At 41.2% G+C, this 27695-nt stretch overlaps 1 protein-coding gene across 3 annotated transcripts in view; it reads right to left on the reverse strand.

The window, feature by feature from the left end:
• rbms3 (RNA binding motif, single stranded interacting protein) overlaps nt 1–27695 on the reverse strand; it is a 699194-nt gene that overhangs the window by 105528 nt on the left and 565971 nt on the right. For all 3 annotated transcript variants that reach the window (XM_041183426.1, XM_041183425.1, XM_041183427.1), the window contains exon 7: nt 18101–18207. In XM_041183426.1, the coding sequence (XP_041039360.1) occupies nt 18101–18207 (107 nt within the window). The remainder of the gene's footprint in view (nt 1–18100; nt 18208–27695) is intronic.

Below are 27695 nucleotides of genomic sequence, written 5' to 3' on the forward strand. Positions count from 1 at the left end.
TTCGGGGAGCAAGACATTCACATTTCACCAAAAGGATTCATTAAATACATTCATTACCTAAACCAAGTGGATGTTGAAACAACTGGGCAAAGACTGCCTTTAAAGAAATGCTCAAAATTTGTAAAGCCAAGAGAGATGCAATGGCCTGTAGAAAGCGGATGAATATCCTTGCAGGAATACCAAGGATTAGGCACCTCATTATAAAAGTCTATAAAGCATGGACAATGGTGAACCTGTAATAGCAACCATATTTTTGCCTGCTATAGGGAGACTAATTGTCAGACATCTAGCAATTATAAGCATTAATTGTTCTTTTGATTAATAGATCAACCATATATAATGTAGACCAATATGATGTATATATCAACACGTTACTGAGCATATGAAATACACTTGATAAAGCCATTGTTCAAATAATGACGACATTGATTTCTGTAAGCAAATTGTTGCAGTCTGAGGCAAGAACACCTTCTTGAGGGATGCACATTTCAAAGCATCAATTTATTTCACAAAATAAACTGCTCAAAATATCTAGACAAATGAAAGTTCCTCTCCGAGTCAGCGTCACTGGGTCAAAATCCTGGAAATCTCTATCTAACAGCATTGTGGGACCACCTCAACATAGGCTGCAGCAGTTCAAGAACAAAGCCCACTTTCTAAAGGCAACTAAAGGTGGGAAATAAATGCTGATCTTGCCAGAGAGGCCCATATCCTGAGAATGAATAAACAAAAAGTTTATAAACTGTGATATTTTGTGAAGAGTGATTGTTTAATTATAACTTCTAAAGTTCTTCCATGCTTACATCATTGTTCCTCATATCTGAAGAATTCCAATATTTCTACGATTTATAGAATAATTTTGTGAGGTGCTTCAGTCTTTATGGAGCTTTGTTGGAAAAGAGTGTAAGTCACAGAATCAGTACTATTATGTAAACCTAATTCTGATCTATGCACCTGTTTGGTGTCTAAAAATGAGTTTGTAAACCTTGCCACAAAATATATTATGCATAACATGTATTTAATATGCAAGAATACCCCAGAAAATTAGATTAGTATTGTCCCATAAGAAGTGGCTTTGGCCCCCTAATTGCCATGTGGTAATGCATTTTAAAATGAAAATATGGTAATTAGGTTATAATATTGTTATAATTAGGGGTAGCACAAAATTAAGTGTAGCACTATGGCCTGAATTTTTCAGGCGGCGGGCAGGCTTGGCGGGAGCAGGCAGGGCGGTCAGGGAGCCAATTGCTACCCGCAATCCAATCCACACCACCACTTTACGCGGATGGGCCAATTAAGGCCTGCCCTGCGTAAGATGCAACCAATAGCGCTAAGCGCTATCTGTGTGGGTGGGAGGAGGAGGGAGAGTTAGGACCACCATTCTTTTGCACATGCATGCCAAAGAGCACTTCAGTCTCCTTGAGGCAGCTCTGTGCCTCAGGGAGATTGAATTGATGTTCCCAAAAATAAAATAAAAGGATTAAAAATGTATTTAAACACATCCCCTCATGTGACTGCATGCGGAGTCGGCTGCACCCCCACCGCATGAAATATCGCAACTCAGCGCGATGATGTCGGGCGCATGCCCAACGCCATCTCGTGCCATTTTACACATTGGTGTGTTGGGCCCACCCCTGCACGCCAACTGAAAAATTCTGCCCTATATTTGTGACCAGGTGGTTTACCTTACCTAAGGTAATTTCATTTTTTTAAAACAGGTTTGCAAAAGTAAAGCCAACTTTTACAGGATTTCACTTCTGCACATCGTAAAGCCAGCATCCTATTCCAGTGAAGAACTCCATTCAGCATGCATTGAACCTACTGAATAGCTCTCTCATACTGGCTGGGAGGAGGCAAATAGTTGCTGGGACAGGTTTCCATTCAAATATTAGCAGGAACACCAATGATGGCAATACAAGTATGCAAAGTTTCTCACAGGCTCATATAGATATAATTATCTGATAATTGAGGCTATCATCTGCCTGGAATTCTTTCTGGTCATTAGATATTTAGTGGATTATATTGTGAGCTTTATAGAGTGATGCCTCTTCTACTGCCTTGGCGGGATTGCTGAAATTCTTTGAATGTAGCAACAAAATGCCATTGCTGGCAATGAAAGACACCCAAACAGAAATTTCTTGACAATATCCAAATCTACTGGTGCCATTAGGCATTTTGCATTTGCTGAGAATATGAGATGTGGAGGCAAAGACACAAATCCAGACGTCCTCTTGGAGGTCTTGGCAGCTTCATTTCACAGAAACTGTTTATTTTAGTGAAGCAAATACACAGTATAATGCTGCAGTCAGTATACAGTCAGTATTTCTATACTAATAAACCGAACTTACACAGGGTCCACAATTGTGAAATCATTCAATTAAATCTATATAATAGGCCGACTGAAAACATCTCAACAATATCAACAGAATGGCACAAAGAAAGTTGACTTCAGTGTACAAAGGCCCAAAACACATTGAGAAAACTCAAGAACACTATCAGGAAATATAATTTGTTTTCCCCAGCCAAATACCAGTTGTCTAGTGAACCTGTTTTATGTTAATGCCTGAGGGAATAAACTCTTGCACAAAGTCCCAGCATTCTCATAATTCTACAGCACCTGTTATCTCCCTGTTACGTAATCCCTCACACAGTAAAATTATTTGGAAGACTCTTATAATATTTGCCTTACTTTGTAGATTTGAGCCTTGTGAGGTGAAGTATTAAGAACAGAACTTCACTCAACAGAATAGTGGACAAAAGAATCTTACAGAACGGAAACAGAGGAAGCCACTGGGGAGGAAAATTATCCAAATCCACAATACAATTGTGGATACAAGGCAAAAGGGATCCATACTATGTACTCGAGCTTGCGGGATGATCTGATGGTGAATCCGCCACTGGGTATTCTAAATACATGGGGCAGGATTTTACGTGTTGGTAAGCGAGGGTGGGGCCCACTTGCTGATGTGTAAAATGATGCGCGGTGACTCTAGGGGGAACACCCGACATCACGGCGCCCCATTTAAATTTTCAGGTAGGTGGGGGCACAGCGAAATCAGCTACACGCCCGCCGACCTGTCAATGGCCAATTGAGGCCATTGACAGAGTCAATTAAGTAATTGAAGGACCTGCCTGTCCAACCTTAAGGTTGTCGGGCAGACCAGGAGCCCCGGCATGAATTAGAAAAAGCATGAAACCTCATCTACAGGCGGGATGAGGTTTCATGTAGATTATTAAAAATTTAAATAAAGTTTTTGTGAAAATTATGGACATGTCCCAACTCATGTGATATTGTCATATGAAGGGACATGTAAAGAAAATTTTACTTTTCTATTTTTAGGTTTTTTACATTTTAATCCGATCTTCCTGACACAGCACTTAGCCTCAGGGAGATGAGTGTGCTCTTTCATGCACATTTGCGAAAGAGCGCGCTCTCGATTTTGGGATTCCCCCCTGCCCGCACAGGGAGTGCACAGCACTTCTGTGCGGACATCACGCTGGGTGGGCCTTAATTGGTTCACCCACATAAAATGGAGCCCCCATCAGAAGCGCGCCTATGCGCGCCCGCCCTTCAACTTCACCCCCAATGGGAGAGAAATTCAGCCCATGGGAGGGACTCCACCAATTGCACAAATGAAAAGACATACATACAAATCAGATGATTTGGCATCCCATTATCCAACTCAACATTTAAAAGCTTTGTAGTGGAGAGAATGGCTCTTAGTAAGCAGGCCATTGGCAAGATTATTACAAGTGTCCAGCCTAGGTAAACCCACCCATAAACTATATATAAAATAGGCAATTAGGCCTAATGCGGTTGGCACAGCAGATAGGCTCTCCAGTCACTCTACTCATCACAACAATGTAAAAGAAGTCGCACCTTCCATGTTGCCCAGAGGTGCAGATGCGTAGAGCTCCCTTGAGTCATTTGAAGGCCCCTGGCAACATCTACTCATCTTTTAGTTGAGATTTTCCTCCCTAGCCAGCTTGCTCTGTTTAGCAGCCTACAGTAGGACTTGGAAATGTAAAAATAGGAAAGGCCAACTGAGCCTTAGCTGTGTTACCAAGAGTGTTATAAAACAAAATTAGACACCAAACCACATTAGGTGGTATTAGGGTGGATGGCCAAAAGCTTGGTCAGATAGGTAAGTTTTAAGCACTGTGTTCAAGGAAAGAGAGGCGGAGAGGTTTAAGGAGGAAATTTCTGAGCTTGGGTATGACCATCAATTGAGCGATTAAAATCGGGCTGATCAAAAGGCCAGAATTAGATCAGCACAGATATACTGGAGGCTGTGGGATTGAAGGAGATTGCAGAGATAGGGAAAGGCAAGACCATGGAGGGATTTGAAAATGGATGCAAATGATAAAGTCGAGGCTTTACTTAATTGGGAGCCAATATAGGTCAGTGTCTTCAAGGGTGCAAGACATTTGATGTAAGGACACTGACAGCAGACTTCTGAATGACCTCAAGTTTACAAAGAATGGAGGAGGCAGACCATTAGTGAATTTGCAGACTCAAGTCTAGAGGTAACAAAGACAGGATGAGAATTCAACAGCAGATGGATTGAGGCAGGGGTAGAGTTGGGTGATGCTATGGAGTTGGAAATAGATAATCTTAGTAATGGTGCGCAAACATGATCAAAGATCATCTTGGAGTTAAATATAGTTCAGCCTCAGACAGTTCTCAAGGTGAGATGGAATCTATGGTTAGGGAACATAGTTTGTAGTCTCAGTCTTCCCAATAGTTAAAGTGGAGGACATTTCTGTTCATCCAGAACTGGATATCAGATAAGCAGTCTGATAATTTAGTAACAGTTGGGAGTCGAAAAAGGTTGTGGTGAGGGAGAATTGGGTGTTGTCAATGTGTATGTGAAAGCTGACACTGTGTTTCTGGTTGATGTCATCTAGGGGCAGCTTGTAGATAAACAATAGGAGGCAGCCAAAGATAGATACTTAGGGGACACCAGAGGTAATGGTGTGGAAGCAGGAAGAGAAGCTATTGCCAATGACAACTGGCTATGGTTAGATGAGAATACAGCTGAGTGAGTGTAATACCACTCAGCTGGATAATGTTGGAGTGATGTTGTAGGAGGATGGTGTGGTCAAAGGCTGCAGACAGGTCAAAAAGAACATGGAAGGATAGTTTAAATTTGTCACAGTCACACAGCATACACTTGCAACTTTTTAAAGAATCATTTTGGTCCCAAAGTGGGGCAGAAACCTGACTGGAGGGATTCAAACATGGAGTTCCAGGAAAGATGGGAATGAATTTGGGAGGTAAGAACATATTTAAGGACTTTGGAGAGGAAAGGGAGTTTGGAGTAGGTATGGTAATTTCCAAGGGCGATGGGGTCAAGAGTTGGGTTTGTGAGTAGAAGGGTGAGGAAGGCAAATTTGAAGGATAGTACCTGAAGAGAAAGAACCGTTAACATGGGGACAAAGCAGGGGATTTGACTGGTTAGCACTTTAATGGGACTAGGGTTGAAGGAGCAGGTGGTGAGTCTCGTGCACAAGATGAGGCAGAAGATGTGATGACGGTAGATGATCTGCCTCTTCCAGGCAGCCAGAGGCAAGTGAAGAATTTTTAAGAAAGTATGGCCCGGTGGGCTAACGGAAAGGAGGGAAGTGGCAGAGGCAGCTGATTGGATGGTTTCAATCTTAGTGACAAAGAAGTTTATGAACTTGCCACGCTTACTGTTGGAGGTGAGGGTGGAAGTGGTACAAGTCAGAGGAAGTGGTGATCAATCTTTACAGTGCTCTAGTCAGACCACATCTTGAATACTGCACCCAGTTCCGGTCTTCACATAATAAAGGAAAAATTCAAGTGTTGAAGGCAGTGCAGAGAAGAGCCATGAAGCTGATCCCCTTAGGGCTTGATGTTTTAAGGAAAGACCAGAGAAATTTGGGTTTTCAGCCTAGAAGGGAGGTGTCTGAGAGGTCATCTTTAAAAGGTATATAACTGTAAAGAATATAGAAAAAGTTAACCCAGGAAATTACTTTAAACTATTTTAACAAAACTAGGAGACTAGTTCAAACTAGTATAGGGTAATTTTGGCATCATTAAGAAATTCTCCTTCACATAAAGAAGTGAACATGTGGAATATACTTTTAGTTCAAATAGTGGGATAAAACTGTGGAATCATTTAAGACGCAATTGATTACTACAGTTAAATAGGCAAAGGCTAGGATCTCTCTGGATGGGTGAATTAAGATGACCTGAATGGTCTTCCTCGTTTGCAATTATTTTCTCACACTGTACACTGGTATTATAGTACTGTTCACCCTCCTAAGTGTAATTAGAATAGTTTCAGAAACACTCAGTAAAATGTGGCACAATTTTGCTTTAAGTGCCCTGCTAAATATTATGTGCATGTCTAGGATATCTTTGTGCACTTTCCAACAGAATTATGTCCTTTTCATGGAATGTTTCTACTTACATCCAAATATATCGGCCAAGGTTAAACGTGGGTCAAGGGGCCCTCCCTGATCCTAACTTGGCTGTGGGGAGCATTAACTTCTGCCCAGTATGTGGATCTAGAAAGCCGCACCAAAATATCAAGGTAAAAATTCCACTTGGCAGGAACAATTCTGCCAAGAATTTAGAATAAAGAATAAGAAAATCTGGGTTTTGTAAACTCTACAGCTACAAATAATATAACACAGTCATGTGCCTGGGTCTCCCACCAGTGATGCAGAGTGTGCAGCCTTATATGTTGAAAAGACATTAGGTCATGGCTCTCACCTTTCATTCTTTTCTGACAAGTTACCAACTGATATAAATCCACCATTTAAAGTGGGTATCGAAGGGCCACTAAGGCTATCTTTAGTTGGGAAGAGAACTCCTAAACGCATTCTGTAATATTTTTTAAACATGGTTTACTTTCAAAGTTCCATCATAGGATTTTATGCAAGAGGATAAAGAAAATCAAAAGGAGTGTTCCAGGTAGATCAAGTGACAGCTGAGTCAGACTATCTGTACCTGACATTAAGCCAACAAGCGTATCTACAGGCCCAGGCACATTACTTGGTAATGGCCAAGGGTGCTGCCTCCACAGAATCTGGGTCAGTAAGACAACTTTTGCAGACTTGTACCATCTGTTACAAAGACACTGCAGTTGATGGTCATCAAAAGGGCAACATTATTAACGGAATATCAAGCCTATTTCTTTCCTCAGCTTTTCCAGACTGGACTCTGTCGAGGCCACCAAAGGCATTACTTATACTCAACAATTTGCTGCCCGGGAGTCTATCAAACAAGTGACTGACAACTTGTTTGCAAGATCCACAATTTCTTCCTGTTTCCCTGCAAATAGCAAGAGATGCATGGCACAGCTGCCCATTAATATCACACAGTTTGATTTCACACATCACATGGTGATCATTGATAGCATCCCTGCAGCCATTCAGGCAACAGATTATTGCAGTCCCCTGGTGCCACAACTTGCTCCTCTTCACCTGTGCATAGTGAATTGCACAGTCGTGAGTCCTCCAGCTTACTACATGCATCCTGCAGGATGTGCATAGATGTGCTGGTGGTTGCAAATTTAATTGTGGGTTCTGCAGTGCAGTGGCTTGCAGAGCGGGGGTGGTGGAGGGAAGGGGTCACTGTTGGTGCTGGTAGACAGCTACTCCCAGGATAATGACTGAACAGGGACACATATTGAACGGCTGGCTATGAGGACGAGATATAACTGTCGCAGGACGGTATCAACTATGGCTTCATCTTCCCTGCTCCTTCAATAAGTTCATAGGCTAGGATGTCCTGGATGAACCTCTCAAAGGGAGTGAAGGATTTGTAATTTGTGAACCCCCCCACTCCAGTTTGTCTCTGTTCTATGTTTTATGCACTATCCTGTCTTGCAAGCAGAGAACTTGACTTGAGATGTAAGTTTGTGAAGCACGCACAGCGATGGATGTCTGCCTGACATGCCATCCATTTTGTAACTGAACATGATTCATGAAGGCAGGATTTCAAAAAGGATTTGCTGAGTGAATAAGATGTGTGTGTGAATGCTATGCTGCAGAATGGTCATGCATATTGAGAATTGAAAGAGCTGTAAAGTTGTGTGAAAGTTTTTCAAGGATGTGCAGTACAAGAGTAACAGGTTCTGCGCACATGCTTTATGTTATGCACACTTGGGACAGATACCTGATATAGGAATCTGTTGAGGAGAATTGCCTTGGCATCCTTCCTCAAGCCTTCCATCTTCTGCCACATTGGCAGCCTCTGGATATTGCAGAGAGCAATCACCCTGTCAGCTATCTCCTGTGAGGCATTTCTGATGATTTCTCTCTGGGTTGGGCGCCCTTGAATGCCAACCTCCTTTAACTCACTGCATGCATCAATCTCTCAAAAGCATCATTGGTAAATGAACCCATTTACTTTGAAAATCCCTTCATTATGTGCATATTCAAACTCCTTCTCCTCAGTTCACATAAAATCAAATTTAATTTAGAGGGTACAATGATTGGAATTCAACATTATTTTGGCAATATATTTTATTTGTATGTCAATAAGCTTTTTGCTCACCACTCCATTCATTAATATTTGAAAATATTCAATTTTCACCGCACTGACTTAGTCCACAGTTGTAAACTAAAAAGACTTGCATTTATATATTACCTAAGGTGTTATTTAAAAAGTATACATCAAGAAATAATGGGGGCTTATAAGGAAGGTATTGCAATAATTGTTGGCAATTTTAAACTTCACATAAAATCAATCAAATTGGGAAAGATAACCTTGAGGAGGAGTTCATAAAGTGTATTCAAGGCAGTTTGTTAGAACAAGACATTTTGGAACCACCCAGAGAACAGGCTAATTCAGTCATGGTTATGTGTAGTGAGACAGGAGTAATTAATGATCTCATAGTAAAGGATCCTTTAGGTAAGAATGATCATAACATAATAGAATTTCACATTCAGTTTGAGATCAAGAAACATGGATCTGAAACTAGTGTGTTAAACTTAAAGGCAATTACAAAGACAAAGTTGGTTATAATGGACCGGGAAAATAGTTTAAAATGTAAGACAGCAGTGAAGCAGTAGCAGATATTTAAGGAGATATTTCATAACTCTCAACGAAGATATGTTTCATTGAGAAGGAAAGACTCCATAAAAAGGATGCACAATGTGTGGTTAATGGTGGTATCAAATTGAAAGAAAAGACATATGATGCTGCAAATATTAGTGGTAGACCAGAAGGTTGGGAAAACTTTAGAGACCTGCAAAGGATGACTAAAAAATGATAAAAAAGGAGAAATTAGAATATCAGAGTAAGCTAGTAAGGAATATAAAAACAGTAAGAGCTTTTACAGGTATATAAAAAGGCAGAGAGTAGCTAAAGTAAATATTAGTCCCTTAGTGGGTGAGACTGGGGAATTAATAATGGGAAACAAAGAAATGGCAGAGAATTTGAATAAGTATCTAACTTCATGGTAGAAAAATACTAAAAGCACCTCAACAATAATAGTAGAAAATGAAAGGTCAAAAAGGAGGGAGGAACTTAAAACAATCACAATCACTAGAGAAAAAGTACTAGGAAAAATAATGGGACTAAACGCTGACAAGTCCCCTGGAGCTGATGGCCTACATCCTTGAGTCTTGAAAGAAGTGGGTACAGAGATAATGGATGAATTGGTTGTAACCTTCCAAATTTCCCCAGATTCAGGAAAGGTCCCAGCAGATTGGAACACTACAAATGCAATATCTCTATTCAAGATGAGGGAGACAGAAAGCAGGAAACTATAGGCCAGTTAGTCTAACAGCATTCATTGGGAAAATGCTGGAATCCATTATTAAGGAAGTAGTGCCAGAACATTTAGAAAATCATAACACAATCAAGCAGAGTCAATATGGTTTTGTGAAAGGAAAATTGTATTTGACAAATTTATTTGAGTTCTTTGAGGATGTAACAAGCAGGGCAGATAAAGGGGAATCAGCAGATGTAGTGTTTTTGAATTTCCAAAACATATTCGATAAGGTGACACATTAAAGGTTACCACACAAATTAAGAGCTCATGGCATTGGGCTACTATATTATCATGGATAGAGGATTGGCTAACTAACAGGAAACTGAGAGTCAGGATAAATGGGTCATTTTCAGGTGGGCAAATTCTGACTAGTGGCATGCCACCAGAATCAGTGCGAGGGTCTCAATCATTTACAATCTATATTAACAACTTGGATGAAGGGACAAAGTGCATCATAGCCAAATTTGCTGACAAAGATAGGTAATGGTATAGATAGGTTAAGTGAGTGGGAAAGAATTGGCAAATGGGGTATAACATGGGAAAGCTTGTCCACTTTGGTGGGAAAATAGGAGAGCAGATTATTATTTAAATGGAGAGAGATTGCAGGATGCCGTGATACAAAGGGATCTGGGTGTCCTCATAAGTGAATCACAAAAAATATAGCACGCAGGTACAGCAAGTAATTAGGAAAGCAAATGGAAATGTTAGTCTTCATTGCAAAGGGGATGGGACATAAAAGTAAGGAGGTCTTGCTACAACTGTTCAGGGTGTTGGTAAGACCATTCCTAGAGTACTGCATACTCTTTTGGTGGTCTTAACGGTGGATATACTTGCATTAGAGGTAGTTCAGAGAAAGTTTGCTAGATTGATTCCTTGCATGTAGGGATTGTATCATGAGGAAAGGTTGAGCAGGTAAGTCCTATACTCATTGGACTTAAGAAGATTGAGAGGTGATCTTATCGAAACATATAAAATTCTTGAAGGGGCTTGACAGGGTAGATGCTGAGAGAATGTTTCTGCCCATGCAGGAATCTAGAAATAGGGGGCACAGTTTCAGAATATGTGGTTTCCTCTTTAAGAAGGGATGAGGAGGAATTTCTTCTCTGAGAGGGTTGTTAGTCTTTGGAAGTCTCTACCCTAGACAGCAGAGGAAGCTGGGTCATTGAATATATTCAAGGTTGAGTTAGACAAATTTTTGATCTACAAAGGAGTCAAGAGTTATGGGGGATAGGCAACCAAGTGGAGTTAAGGCCACAGTTTGATCAGCCAGATCTTACTGAATGGCAAAGCAGGTTCAATTGGCCCAATGACCTACTCCTGTCCTTATTTCTTGTGTTTTTAGGTCCCAAAGTGTTTTACAACCCATTAAAAAGTAGTCTGAAGTGTAGTTACTTTTAGGATGTAGGAAACATAGCAGCCAATTTGCACACACCAAAATCCAGAAACATAAATGAGATAATCTATTTTAGTGATGTTGACTGTAGAATATTGATCAGGCTGCTCCCATGCTCTTCTTCTAAATAGTGCCACAGGCCACCTGATTGGACAGACAGGGCATCAGAACATCTGTGTCACCATAGTGCTCCTAAATTGTTTTAACTTTCCTAACCCTACCACTACATCTTGATGCATCCCCGACATCCACAGCAGTGGTGGAGGCAGCCTGCTAACTGCTATTCTTGCTTGTCTGTGATGACTTTGGTTGGTGTCCTCTGGATGGAAGAGACCTGGAGGGCTCCGGCCTGCTTCGGGTATCCTGCTGTGGGGCAGGTGCACTCTCTTTGTTCTGTCGAGCTGGAGGTGATGGGGTCACAGGAAGAGAGGAATTAGATTGGCCAGAGAGTCCTGGAGTCACTTGGGTGAATGGCCCCAGGGTGTTCAGCTCTTGGTCCTCCTCCCTCTGGATGCCTGAGGGCCCCTGGCTGACTCCTTGAGGAGAAGGGGCAGCTGGGGTGAGATTGAGGAGCCTTGCATCCCCCTTACATTGACATTGATGGATGCCATCAATGGCTACAGCGACGGAGTGCTGTCCTGTACCAAGCTCTCCACGATGGCCACCAACCTGCCAGTGTTGACCTTGATGAGTTGGCATGCCAGTGCCATCAGACTGAAGGCGGACAGGCTCCTCCATCATCTGTTGCAAACTGAGGAGTGCAGCTGACATCCCTTCCTGATGTTCCTATGCTCGTTGCTGCAGCTCCACCAACTGATTTAGGACCAAGTCCAGAGGCTTGTCTTCTGACTTGGACTCAGCAGAATTGGGATCTCCAGTAGTCCTCCAAGTGCCGGCAATGACAGATGTCCCTGCCTCTGTTTGCTGTGGACCAGGTTGTGTGCTGCGATCATCAGATTATGATCCCAAGGCTCTAGAACTAGATCCCACTGGGGTGTGTGTCTCTGTGCTGGTGGAGGATGTGGGCGTGGTGTCCTCTGGTACCTCATCTGAAGTGTCATCGAGGCTGGTGCTAAGGGCCTGGATCGTGGATGCCCTTGGGCACTTTCCAGAGGTTCCTATGAAAGAAAGGAGAGATAATTAGTACATAGCAGGCAACTCAAACAGGACAAAGCATTCACTGTATGGTTGTCTGATGGATGAGCTGGTGCAGGATCCTTTCATGGGTGTGCACTGTCCACCTCACCATCGGCACAGGCACGGTTGACGTTTCTCTCCGGCCAGCTCGATGGCACGAACTTCGTGAAGTCCTTGATATCGGGCACTCAGCTCCTGGTCTGGGACCTCTCCCTTTTATTGTGTGTGAGCTTGTCCTGCATGAAGTCAGACAGAGAGAGTGTGAGCAGGATGCCTGCCAGGGCAGATGATAAGGATGGCTCACATGTGTGGGTGGTGAGTAGGGCCATGAACGGGATGAGGACGCAAGCTCCAGAGGAGATGAGGCCAGATGGAGATGTGAGGGTGTGTGTGTGTGAGAGTGAATGGTGATGTCCCTTGAGCTGGCAGTGAGTGAGATGCCAGTGAATGTGTGATGGGCTTGAGAGTATGTAAATTGAGAGTGATGAGATGGTTGACTTACCCTGGCGCTACAGATGAGATCATTCATCCTCTTCCTTCACTGGGTGGCCGACTTCTTCTGCACACCGTTGGCAATGACCACCGCTGCCACCGCCTCCCATGCCAGATTGGTGCCCTTGCTGGACCTCCAGCGGCCAGAGCAGGGGTATAGGATATTGCAGCGGACCTCGACTACGTCCAAGAGGCACTCCAGTGAAGCATCACTGAATTTTGGAGCCGTGTCTTCCGTGGTGCAGTCTTGGGCTGCAGAGATCAGCAAAGCTGTGCAGCGGTGCTGTTTAAACGTGGCACTTGGAGTGAGGAAGTGGTGAGCTAACAGTGGGGCGGGTGAATCAGAGGTCGCCGCCAGTGACCCAGCATGTTTCTCGTGCACACATAATTAATGAGACATGGAACAGACAATACAGCGCAAAAAAATGCCTTTGCGAACGGTAGGTAAAATGCCGTTTATCACGCCCACTCCCACACTTGGGGCAATGATGGGGGTGGGGGGGGGAAGAGGAACAATCCTGCCTAATGTTTTATTCCATTCATTTTTGATGATGATGTTTCACCATTGAAATTTGTAAATCAATGTAAATACTGTCAGAATGTTTGCTAATGCCCAGACTATGAATTATTGCAATCTGAATTAAAATTGACAAATTATCACTTCATTCCAATAAACAATGTTAATTGTAATTCTTGTTACTTCATTCAGGACTGATTTGGGCTAGTGTAATAAATAAGTAAGTTAAGTAAGGTCTATAGTGCCATATAACCTGCAGCACACTGTAAATGTCCATTAGATGTGCATGCAAGAGACAACAAAAGCATGCTTACAGGTACTCTTATGGAAATACCATTGATATTTAAGGACAAATAGTTTCACAAAAATTAGAGGTAAAGAATTTCACAACTTTTACTTAAGTTAAAATGGTTGCTCAAAATTCCTGCAAGGCTTTCCTGAGCAGAATCCATCCAATTAATCTGGCATTAAGCCTCTTTAGGGTGCTGCAAACAACGTATTGCTTTATTCTGAGCATTCAGTTTTGCTTGTCATTGTTGACATAGAGCGAAAGCACATCATGTTATTTACAAAAGCACTGTGATGACAAGGGGCAGAATCTTCTGTTCTGCGAGCAGCTGGGGGGGTGTGAAATGACACAGGGTGACACCGGGCGTGCGTCCCGACATCACCCTGCGTCATTTAGATTTTTAGTTCGGTGGGCACGCAGCCAACTGTCAAAGGCCTATTAAGGCCATTAAAAAAGTAATTAACATGATTAATGGACCTGCCCGTCCAACCTTAAGGTTGGCGGGCAGGCTGGGAGCCCAGGCGGGCTTCTGAAAAAACATGAAACCTCATCCGTGGGTGGGATGAGATTTCACGAGAGTATTAACATTTTTATAAAATGTTTAAATAAAAGAAATTTGCATGTCCCAGCTCATGTGATAGTGGCACATGAGGGGACATGTAGGTAATTTTTTTCCCCGTCTTTATTGAAACTTTCAAACCTGAGCCGATCTCCCTGAGGCAGCACGTGCATGCATGAAAGAGTGCACTCCCGGCTCAGGGAATAACCTCCACCACCCCCCGCCCGCACAGGGAGCGCATAGCACTTCCTGGTGGACATCACACTGGGTGGACCTTAATTGGCCCGACCACATAAAATGGCGGCACACCCCCAACTGGGGGCGCCGATTTGGAACCAGCCCGCTTGTGCCTGCTCCCGCACAACCCCTCCCCTGATGGGGAGGGGAGGGAGATCCTGCCCACGCTTACAAATCATTTTAAATATACTTTATATCCTGTCACTGAATCCTAAAAAATTCTGGATGCAATATATAACTTGTTCTGTCGAAGGGTCATGAGGACTCGAAACGTCAACTCTTTTCTTCTCCGCCGATGCTGCCAGACCTGCTGAGTTTTTCTAGGTAATTCTGTTTTTGTTTTTGTTTTCCAGCATCTGCAGTGTTTTTGTTTTTATTTTAGGCTCATCATCTTGCCAGTTTAGACACAGTCTATCAAAACAAACATTGGCTTGCAACCTTTTCCACTTTTTTCTTTTCTCATTGTCCTCCTGCAATCACGAAATAGGGATGAGCAGTAACACCTGTCATGCCTTTGTGAGCAATGCCAGTACTCTTCTGGATTATGCTTCAGTTTCTGGGTTAGTCAGTCACTCCTTTTGGCTCAGCACATTAACTCTGTTCAAAACTGCACCTGATGATCACTTGAGAAACCCACGAAAAGGTAAGATGTGTCATCTTGCATTGGGCTTTAAAGTGAGATTGTTGGTTCAGACTCATATCTGGGCTACCTTGTGACTGTTTGTTTTATCATTTCAAATAGGTCCTAGGTCCAGACCATGCGCAGAAATTGCAAAAAGTCACACCGCATAATGATGCATACAGTGTTGTATAATGGAAATGCTTAAACTAAAAGATAAAAGCAAAAAACTGCGGATGCTGGAAATCCAAAACAAAAACAGAAACATAAATACCTGGAAAAACTCAGCAGGTCTGGCAGCATCGGCGGAGGAGAGCACAACTGACGTTTTGAGTCCTATGACCCTTCAACAGAACTAAGTAAAAATGGCTGCTTGTCCCAACAACACCCCCCCACCCACACTTAAACCAGCTTATATTTCACCCCCTTTCCTATTTTTACTTAGTTCTGTTGAAGGGTCATGAGGACTCGAAACGTCAACTGTGCTCTCCTCCGCCGATGCTACCAGACCTGCTGAGTTTTTCCAGCTATTTCTGTTTCTGTTTTTGCTTAAACTAAAAGATGGCCCTTCAACTGCAGATAACATGCTGTTTGATGTTGTAAATTAGATTTGCACATTTATGTTAAAGTTTAAAAACTAAACATATTATCCCGCCAAGTCACACAGAAGTCAGCAAATTAATGTCACATGATCACCAACATATATCCCTTCATAAAAATGTTTTAATAATGTTGAATATTGAAGCACCATGGGCCACTCTCAGACATTAGGAAGCATTTTCCTGCACAAAGGGTTTTGGAAATCTGGAACTCGTTTCCCAAAAAGCAATAGATACTGAGGACCAACTGAAATTTTCAGGATTGAGATTGATAGATTTGTGTTGGGTCAGGATATCAAAGGATATGGAGCAAAGGCGGGCAAACGGAGTTGAGGTACAGATCAACCATGATCTAGCTGAATGATAGAACAGATTTGAAAATCTAAATGGCCTGCTTATCCCAGTGGAAACATCCGCTATGGCAAAAACACAGGCCTGGGAGCTGTTGTCTGTCTGCCCTCTGCCAAAAAATAATTAGAGTCATGTGGAGGAGAAAAAAACAAACATTAAAAAAAACATGCACAGCTACTACATTAAAATCTCAGACTTTTAATGTTTTTTAAATGTACAATTTGTTTTATTGTTCCTATGAACAATGCCAAACAGCTACATTTTTTGTTATCCCCTCAGAAAGAAATTCCTGTGTTCATGCTAGCTTTTAAGGAGCAATACCAGTGTTCACTGACAGTCCCTTTAAGAGAAAAACTAAACGTTGTTGCACACATGGGATTATTTTGTTAAATTTGTTTACTTATTTAGTTTTGGAAAAGATTCTCAGGGCAATGGTCAATGCTGCATTGCAGGCTAACCAGGCTGTTTTTTCCTCAAAAAACTGAGCTAGTTAGCTGTTACTCTTAAACTGTATTTTCCTCAAATTAATATGTTGCAAGAGTTCCTTAGAAGTTCTCCCTAAATTCCCACAATAATGGAACCACAGCCTGAAACTGGGTTTCCTGTAAAGGGCTAAAGAGAACACAGGCAAACATAGTGTAACACAGGCACAAACTCCACTAGGTGGCACTAAGTTAAATGATTCTGTTGCAGTAACCTGAGCCTCCGCAACATGTACAGTATGCTGTTTAAAACCGGAGAAAAATAATTTAAAATTTAATAAAATAGCCATAGAAACCAGATGGCTCCAGGTTCAATCCCTGGTCATCAAGGGTAGCAGTGTGAAGACTAAAATTGCCAATGTTACCTCTGGGCTTCGGAAAGGAAAATATCAGCAGGATTCCAGCTCCTGGTCATTCTTCTTTGACATCTACTTGAAAATAGTTACAATGGATGCTACAGTAGAACAGGATGGGGTAACATTCTGATGCCCCAGCGTCAAACATCCCATACACGTAACTATCTAGGCTGACACACGCAGAGAAAATTGGAATATCGTACAAAACTTTGATAAAATTGATGTTAACTATGCACACTTAAGGACATTTTTGTGATCGATGGGAACCAGTTTGAAGCTGTACTTCACTTTAGACTCATAACAGTTACCAGAGATGAGGTTTTTACGCCATCTCCATGGTCTGGGCTCAAACCCAAGGTCCTGAAGCAAGGATGGAACTGGAATCCCTTGCACAAGTACTGCTATAAAAAAAAGTATTCAACTCCAATGCAGAATTCTGTTCAGAATTAACCCAGGGTGAAGGCAAAGTGACGACTGCGGCATTTCGGTCCATGCAAAATACTGTCTTGATTTTCAACAATGAAGGACATGTTGTAATGCTGATTATTTTGGCATATACAAATATTTAAAAAGTCCCTATTCTTCGAGAAAGAGCATTTGAAAAACTTTGGTCATTTGTTCGTTAGCACACAGGCAGTGACATAAATGATGCTGAAAGACAACATAGCCTCATTTGCTTGTAATACAATCTTGCCTTAAGAACCATTTGGTTCTTGTTCCTTACACAAAGATTTCTTTCCTAATAAAGTCCCCTGAAAGCAGCTCATCTAATTTTTCCATACTAGGAAGATCAATTAAGGCCAAAAGCAAATGTTGATTTAATTATATGCAAATCTGAATCCCTTAGAATTGGAGACAATTACAAATATGCACAATGGCTGTTTCAAACAAGGAAAAGTGTTGCAGTTTACTTTACATTTGCTGACAAAGGATAATCCTTTTGCAGAATACTGTTTACTTTCATTAAGAAGGTCTGATGCACCAGGTCAGCTGGTTCTGTCTCCCTCCCTCCAGAGTGACAGCAGCTAATTGTCACTAAGGATTCACACACACTGCCTAGAAAGAGAATCTGCGCATCCATAGCTCTGTGATGAGTTTTGATTTGTCATTGTTGGTGATAGAATCCCAGATTAGTTTGGTCAATAGACTAAATATTAGTGTGCTGGATCAGCTGCATTCCCTTATTTTTGCACTCATCATAACAAGTATGTTATTCCTTTTGCCAGCCTGCAGAGGCAAAAAAGATGAAGAATCTCTTAGTACTGACCTTATAATCTCCTTGCTTTTTCAGAACTTCAAACTTAGACAATAACTCACCTCTCCTTCTCTGGGCCACGGCCTTCCATTTTGTGTATATTTGCTTTGATTCTGTCTTTTCTTCTGCCCTCCATCAGCAAATTTGCACAGCAAAGGCTCACTGGGGGCTGCAAAGGCAAACAGCCAAGACCACATTAGCAACAGAGAACTGATTATATCAGCAGAAGTACTTTTTTGTGTGTTGCTGAATTCTTTTGAAGTACAACTTGTTAAAACATAATCTGAGCCCCTTCATATTAGGTGCCAACAGCAGTGTGCACAGCTCAAACTTCAAAACACTGGTTAGAGTACAAGAACTTAGATTATTCCACACCCGTGATTGACAAATTCCTGCACATATATAAAAAGATAAGGAGTCTCACAGGCCAGATGAGGGTTACCCACCTGTGTCTCTGGATAAACCCTTATCTGCTGGCGTTTCCAGATGTATAGTATGAAAAATACACCAAATGTCTTTGAACAATGCTACTTCCCACTGACTTTCAAATTGTTGTGCCTTTACAACTAGAATACTCGGAGTTCAAGTTTATTCAGCCATCTATAGGAAGCCAGTTAATTCTGCTTTTTTTTTCCTCCACTCTAAATATAGTTGGCACAAGATGATAAATCACATTTGTTTTGTAAAATAGCTTTACATTCACAAATCCAGAAAACGACTAGCTCTAAAATTTCCTAACATGAAGCTAAAAGTCTTAACCATTAATATAAGTGCAAACACAATTTCTAAATAGTTTATGGGCCCACTTCAATAATTTGTCAACATCTTATAAATACAACCAACCATTTTCTCTCTGTTTTGTTGACTAGTATACAGAATTGATTGCTAACTAAATTGTAAGCAGACCACTCAGTTAAACTTACTAGACCACTCAGTTAAAAAGTCAAGATAATTGCACTTTTTGAACATTTGCCTATAGTTTTTCCTCCATTTGTTTGCAAGAACACATCACCATGACTTTACTCTCTTCAGAATGTAGCACCGGAAGGCAGGATTTTGTCTCCAAGGTCAGGAATCCAATGTTGGAAGTGCTTCCTGGTCCTGACCTCACACCAGGGGAGGTGGGAAGATTGGGTGGGGGAAGTAGTCACAGCCTGCAATTTTCCCTGACGTCAGCTGTACATTGGTTGAATGGCGGGTTTGGTGGCAAATTAACAGCCGAGGATGTGGGATGGGGGTGGGTCTCGAAAAGTGTGGGCCTGATTAAAAGGCATAATAGCAACCATTTCTGTGGCAGCCATTTTCAGGAATGCACGCTCCAGCTCATCAGGAGGAGAGGCAGGGGTGGGGCACCCTGGGCAGCTGCCCATGCTTCATGGGTGCAGCTCTTAAGGTGTTGCTGGAGGCTACTAGACAGGAGGAAGGTGCTGTTTGCAATGGGTGACAGGAGAAGGCCACCCAATAAAGCACGCCTGGATGAATGTGGCAGAAACTGAGAGTGGCAGAAGTGTCAGGTGGAACAACTGGGTGTAGTGTCATAAGACATTTAATGATCTTCACTTTGGCAAGGGGAGTGCAGCATGACACCCTGATGATAGGCCTCTAGGTAAGCAAACTTCACAGACACACAAATCGCCTGAGGGGTGTACAGTGCTCCTTAACATTGGAGAAATGTGTGCTCAGGGTACTTACTGATCCCTCAGCAATACCCAGAATTCTAGCACTGTTGAGGACCTACAGCATTGATAGATACAATTTCTTATGTAACTGAGCCAATGACATTGGTCAGAGAGGCCAGCAGTGACTTATCTCCCTCTCTGTTTTGACATTGCAAGAGAGGGCTTGCACAGGACGAGGTCTGCTCCAGCTTGCCATCCTCACTGTGATGGGTAGCCCTGCAGGAGCAAGTGGAGAATGGAGAGGTGGGAATACCTGGAGGAGAAGTTGAAAAGGTATCGAGACCTGTAGATGAATGGGGTGGAGTGAACTGTCCTCTATCTGACAGCATGCCAATGGTTCAGTTGCACTGGGAAGCCTCAGCAATGCAGAGGCTTCAGCTGTCACAGGCTATTTCTCATCATCTTTTTGGCCAGGATTTTCCAGTTGTTGGGTGGGCTCAGCGGGAGCAGCCGCAAAACGAATCACTGCCCACGATCGGGCCCCGACTGTGATTTCAGATTTCAATTGATGGCCAGTCAACATGAAACATGTGCTCAGCGCTGCTGGGCTGGGGGCAGGAGGGGTGTGAGTGCTGTGGGTGCACGCAGTAAAACCTCCCTAAGGCACAGGCCTCTTCAGAAGATTTTAAACATGGTATTGTTTGAAACATCAAAATTACACCAAGCTTGATTTTTTTTTGCATTGCAATCAGCTATTGATCATTGATTAGTCAAGACATGCCTAATTTTGGATCTCTTATCCTGGTAATGTTTCTGAAGCTACACTGTGCCAGACATGCAAAGGACAGTTTTTAAGAGGTCAAATTCACAGTGGCTGACTTTATGTACTGAAGCACATGTATTAATTAGGCAATAATGATCAGTGAGATGTAATTATATAAGGTTTTGCAGGATCAGTATTTATAGGTTTCTGAAGAGCTAAAATTAGGAAATTGTTGCCTTCTTGTCAAAGACAGGGTAAAGTCATATATCTGTTGACTACACCACTAGGTTTTTACGTTGGAGTGCCCAGTGTGTAGATTTGGATAACTGGCTTCCTGCCCTCCATTGAATATCTCCTCGACAAGACCAACCCTTAAATGATAGCTTTGTGATGACATTAACCCTTGTCCTAACTGAGTAGCCTCCTGACAATACTGCCCTCCACTGAGCAGATATTTAACAATTGTCACCCAAAAACTCACCAAAGCTCCTTAGGCAGCACCTTCCAACCCACGACCACTACCACCTAGAAGGACAAGGGCAGCAGATAATTGGGAACACCATCACCTACAAGTTCCCCACCAAAGCCACTCACCATCCTGACTTGGAAATATATTGCTGTTCCTTCACTGTCACTGGGTCAAAATGCTGGAACTCCCTCCCTAACAGCACTGTGGGTGTATCTACATCACATGGGCTACAGCGGCTTAAGAAGGCAGCTCACCACTGCCTTCTCAAGGGTGATTATGGATGGGCAACAAATGCTAGCCTAGCCAGCGAAGGCCCACATCCCATAAATGAAGAATTTAAAAAATCTTTTAAATAAATGAAACCCCTTGTAGTTCTTTCCTCCTACCATAACATAAATCCTCTAATAAGCTGCCATTGTTTTCTACCCATCATTTAATTTCTTATCCATACCCAAAATTTATCCTGAGTCTTCAAAGCTTTGAGCTTAATTAACAATCAATCAAATGAAACTGAGTATCATGCCTTCAGGAAGTCTAGATAGGGCTTACTGCAGTCCATTAGGTATATCAAAGAAGGTTAGTCTGAATCTTCACCTTCTGAATGCCTTTCACAAGCCTTTTCTGTACAAAATAGTCTTTAAGCTTACACCTGATAATTAACTCTACTATCCTACACAAGTAGAAATAACACAAACGGATCTATCAGCTTTCTAGAATATGGGCACAATTTTAGGCTGTTTTAAATCTGCTTGTACCATCCCAATGTCCAGGTATCTTTCTAATGATAACAATGAATGCCTCACAAATATCCTCCCAAGACCCCTTTACCTCTTTTTTATTAATTAGCATCTATCCTTGGGATTTGATTGTTTTTGCACACCCACGGCTTTTCTAGGACTTCCGTTTCATTTCATTTGTGTCAATGTCATTAATTTTGCCTGGGTAAACTCTGTTTGGGGAAGGGCATGCTACTCATGTCTTCTTTTATGAACACTGAGAGGAAGTAAACATTAGCATTTTTTTAAGGTACTCATTACTTCTCTAACTACCCCCTTACTGCTGAAGTGCTGGAAGAAGTTCCGGCAATTATGCCTCATGCTTGTCGTGTTTTTTTTTGTGTGTGTCTCCTTAGAACATCCAAACATAAGAATTAGGAGTAGGAGTAGGCTATATGGCCCATCGAATCTGTTCCACCATTCACTCAGTTTGTTCTACATCAACTCCACCTTCCTGGTCCTATCTCTTGATTCTCCTAGCACTCAAAATCTATCATTCTCAGCTCTTGAATATACTCACTGGATGAGCATCATAGCCCACGGGGTAGAGAATTTCAAAGATTCACAACCCTCAGTGAAGAAATTTCTCCTCATCTCAATGTGAAATGGCTGAATCCTTTTCCTGTTCTAGTTCTAGATTCTCCAGCTAATGTGGGGAAAAGCCTCTCAGCATCTACCCTGTCAGATCCTCTCAAATGTTATATGTTTCAATGAGATTATCTCTTATTCTTCTAAACTCTGAAAAAAAGGCCTATTCTACTCAATCTCTCAAGGTCAACCATGTTGTCAGAGGAAGTAATCAAATGAACCTTTGTCGTCACACCCCATATAAGGCAAACATGTCCTTCCTTTGGAAAGGGGCCAAAACTACACTGTGCTCCATATATGGTCTCACCAAAGTTCTATGTAATTGCACTGAGAGTTCCTTCCTCTTATACTCCAACCCTTAGTGCGGTGTGCAACAGGACTATAGCTGCATTCGGAAAGAGAGTTGTCTGGGAAGTTTTCTGCATCAAATGGAGATGGACAATCTCAAGGAAGTTATGGCTGCCTGGTGAATTGATGTTGGTGCTATTGGCTGCAATGTTGCTGGTGAATTTTAGCCTGAAAGTCCGTCTTCTTTTGCTTTTTTTTTCTTTTATTTTGTATTTTTGTATATTATTTGAAATTGATTGTAAAAAACTTACCTTAATTCAGCTTCTGGCTGTGACCGGAGTTGACTTTAATAAATCATTAATAACCTCCTTGCAATAAAGGTTAACATATGCTGAGCCTTCCTAAATGCATACCTTTACTATTCTAATTGCTATCAACACATTTCTGTATGTTCCTATATTCCTCTTAATGAACCCATCTCCTTTTTCTCTGAAGGATTCATGGACACCATTTTCCCTCTTTATTTCACTTTTGATGTGTTAATCTATTTCAGGTCATCCCTATTTAGTCTAAGCTTGCTGGTGAGAGGCAGCATTAACCATGTATGGTCAACATTTTTGTGCCTTTTAAGGTGTTTTACCTGACTGCTTCTGAAGATTTGTGTGCAAACTCCACAAATCCTGTGGCTTAGGTTGTTCTCTAATTTATTTGAAATGAGTCCTTTTCAAGTATATATCGGCTCCTGATATTTGCTGGTTTTGAATCCTAGATCATGTTCTCAAAATTCTTTGGTAGGCTAACACCTTACCCAAAGAGATTGGTTTTAAGATAGATCTTCAAGGAGGAGAGGGAGAAATGCACAGACATTTATGGAGGGAATTCCAGAGTTTAGTTCCTAGATGGCTGAAGGCACTGCTGATGATGATGAGGTGAAGAAAGTGGGAGATGTAGGAGGTTAGTGTTCCCAGGGGGCAGTAGAACTGGAGAAATTTACAGATATAGGAAGATGCAACATCATGATAGGATTTAAACACGAGGGATGAGAATCTTAAATTAGATGCATTAGGGAAATAGGAGCCATTGTAAGTCATCAAACACAGTAAAAAATATAGTTGAGCAGGACTTGCTGCGGCTAGATAGGATGAAGGAGATTGAATCTGTGGAGGCAGGACAATGGAAGGTGGACTAGTAGAGTATTGGAATAGTCAAGGCTAGCAATGACAAAGGCATGGATGAGGATTATGGCAGGACATGAGGGGTAGAGTTGAGCAATATTATGGAGTGGCTGGTCTTGACAAAGAGTAGGATACTGGAGCTGGAGATGATGTCATGAAAAACACCAGAGAAGCCTCTGACTGAAACCAGGTAACATGTATCCATTGAGGTATATCCACACAAAATGAATGAGAAGGTAGTTATTTACGTTGTCAGATTGATGCATTTAATATGACAAAAGGATCTTCATGCTAATTTACTGAAGAATTTTTGAACAATTCTGGGAGGTAGGAAATACAATACTGTCTGCTCTGACAGTGAAGGAATGACAAACAGTGGAGTTAGATCCTAAGCAGGAATAATTACTTGATGAAACACAAAAATTAATACATGAAAAGCCATTTAAACACTTACTTGCAGTGAATCTACAGAACCTTTAATGCTAAGCATGCTCAGGTTATCAGTACAAATGGAGTTACCACAGAACGGTCACCGAAGTAACAGTAACTAATCATCAGAAACCTCACATCAGGAAATTCCTCGCCCATATATGCACCAAATATTTGAATTCCCAACCCTGCACTGATCCCTCCACATTTCCCCAGTCCCTCAACGATGTGGGCATTTTTGTTACAGTACATCAGTAAAGCAATAATACTAAAACATCATAGGACATTTATTATGCAGCTAAAGGTACTGACAGTCCTCCTGTCTCTAGCTGTACCGCCTATGTTATATCAGCACAAAGGCTTCTGCACTAAATACTAACACTTCCAATCTCTGTGGTGGAGGCCTGATGGAGTACTTAGAAATCATATTAACTTTCAAACTGGGTTTTAACTAAGGGCTCCAAATACAGAGGGCAGTATTCTGTAATCATTGTTTCCATGCATTTTGCTTAGGCAGATCCAAATTGACCTAATTCAATTAAATCAATAAAAGCTGCTATTTCTCCTTTAGTGAAGACATACCTTACAGTTCTCACAATGAGAACTAATAATGTGCAGCAACGTAAAAGGCATTAGATTGTTTTCACTCTTCACTCATGCATTTGGACACATAGTTTTCTTCAAAAATACATTAACATTTAAGCTGGGCAGTCACCAAAACTCAATATAAAATTTCCAGTGCATTCTACTGACTTTTCAATGCTGGTTAAAAGATTAGCACAAGTGTCAGTGATACGAGAAGGAAAAGTCCATTGTCTGATTTATTCCTGTAAACTTAATCTCAGTGGGACTTTTACAAAGCCAAAGGCTTGTGAGCTAATCAGAAGGATTAAGTTCCAAGGTCTGATTTATTCATGCACTTAAAGGACCTGATTTTCTCCTCTATAAATTCAGATTTAAAATTGAGCAGATTTCTTTGCACTCAGCTGTAATTTGCATCTGAGCTCACATTTTTAACGTCAGATGTGTATGAGTGAGGCAATGCATAAGGCCATTCAAATATAACAACCACAAGTACATTTAAAGCAGTATTGGCAATTGCTAGGATACTATGCACAAAACAGAGATTTTCCTACTCTATGCAAGGAGTGAACTGTGGTTATATAGTCCAACAAGAAGTATATTGCTAACTGAACTGTGACATTACAGGGCATATTTTCTAAGTACACACTTCTGACGGAGAGCCTTACTTGCCAGATGACAGATCATGCCTGCAATTTTCCAATGTTTGTGGCAGGCAGGCACAGTTCTATGCCAGCAATGCATATTCAGAGAAAGCAGATGTCTACATTTCTCATAGTGGAGTGTTGCTGAAAGAAAATCTTTTTGACAAAATGTCAGTTGTCTATGGATGGAGACAAACTAACTCAGAAGTTATCATGTGTAATCCACCAATAATTAAAGCATGTTTGAAAGGTGGAGCAAAGATGAAAGCATGGACAGAAGATTTGTGCTTCACTTCTACACCAACTGAACATCTGCTACAGCATCTTTACCGTTCAGTGGAATTCTAAAGTAAGTCATGTTGCACATTGGCCATTCCTTCGTACTTGAATAGCCTTTTTGTCATAATATAGAATGTTTTATTTTCACAAAGTAAGGTGCTAGTTCCTCAATATCTAATGCATGTCCAAGACAATTCCCTTTGATCAGATTTAATACATCTTTTTTGTTCAGTAAAATAGGATCCAATATGTTCACAAGAGTTGTTCTGTATTGTTAGGTTAGTACAAATGAAGATCAATAGTTGAACCAGCTCCTATGTACATTCTCTTTCTTGAGAATGTCCATGGGATTTTGATTCAGTTCAAAAACTCCAAGGGGGAAGAGTGGTCCACAGCACAATTGTAAAATGGACTGATAGTGAACTGGCGATCTATTTTACAACCCATAGCATTTCTCTTTCTATTAGTTTCAATAAAGACAATTTGACATGGTGTAAAATGAGCCCTGATTTGTTTTCACCTGTTTTACACGACTGGGGTATTTTATCCCTCAACCTTATAGGTCCTAAAATGTGGACATATTTGGCAGATTGCCTTAAGGATGACATATTCTGGTAAAAGAACTCTAAAGTAGTTATAGTGCAATTGAGGGTATAATTCTACAAGCACTTGTATCATGGTGCATACGAGGAATGTGAGGTTACAGTGAACACGCATGGGCATGAATTGGGATGGCTGTGAATCTCTGCATTTGTTCACTCAAAATTAGGCAAAACCACCTGTGGTCTTGCAGAATCTCCTGCTAATCAAAAGAGCAATCACTCCTTTCAATTGGTAGAGAGCAGAACAGCAATCAACACAAATATTCATTTGAAAGCTGAAAGATTGTGCATAAAAAGGCAGGTTTCATGTTGGTAGCAGTAAACTTTAACTATCATTGATGTGAAGTTTGCTTTTTACTTAATTACAATTGATAAAAGTTAATTCTCTTGGAAGGTGTCTTCCTTACGTCAACATGGGCTGATATCAGCTGCATTATCCAACACTTCTCATGCTTTAAGCTGATGGACAACTTGGAACATGTGAGACTGCTCCAGTACAGGAAGTTGCATTGTCCAATTAATTGAATGAGCCTTTTCAAGATCTCAGAACTAACATTTGCCCAATTATGTATTTTCTTATAAATCGAGGTGACAATGATCATATGATATAAAATCACGATTTTGCAATCAAAGAATTATTGTCACAAGTTCAGCATCACCTAGATTTTGCCTACAGGAGAAATTGTAATTGTATGGAAAATGATATATCAGGAACAAGGACAAAGGTGAACTCCTTAAATTGTAATCATTATTAACAAATAACTGAGACCATGTAGCTTTAAGGGTCGGATTCATAACTCAATTATATAAAAAGTATTTCAAACATCTTGGGTGCAGGCTAGATAAGTCTAGGCAATGGTCGTTCAACAGAGGCAACACATGATACACCAAGTGAAACAATGCTCTCCTTCAATGTGTGTCACCCTGCTGAGCCTGGTTAGCAGAATAACGACGGCATAATTTTAAATTTGCTGTTGACATTTTTACCATGGTTACAGTTTTCCTGTTTATATCTTGAGGGAGCTCTGTAAAATCTGTAAGTATTAAAGTCCAGACAAAAGTACATATTAGTAAACACAGTACTTTAGTGTGGGCATAAGTTCAAAGAATTTCAGAATGACTACTTTACTATACTGTCCAAAATACAAACACTTGGGATTAAAGGGTGTGCACAAGTCTAAAATGTTCATAACTTTCAGACGTTGCAAATTTCTAACATTTAATTTTTTAACACTGTTTTATTGCACGTAGAACCACTATTCTTTCAATTCATTGTACATGCTGCAGTGCTAAATACAAAAAATACTTGTATCATTATAGGACAACAGCTGACTAAGAAACAAAATGCAGTTATTAAGTGTACAACATAAGGCTCCTTAATGTTCACAGAAGGCTCCTTAATGTTCACAGAACATTCAGTCAAACAGTAAATTATGCAACCTA

The sequence above is a fragment of the Carcharodon carcharias genome, chromosome 3, assembly GCF_017639515.1.
Source record: "Carcharodon carcharias isolate sCarCar2 chromosome 3, sCarCar2.pri, whole genome shotgun sequence".
Classification (NCBI taxonomy): Eukaryota; Metazoa; Chordata; class Chondrichthyes; order Lamniformes; family Lamnidae; genus Carcharodon; species Carcharodon carcharias.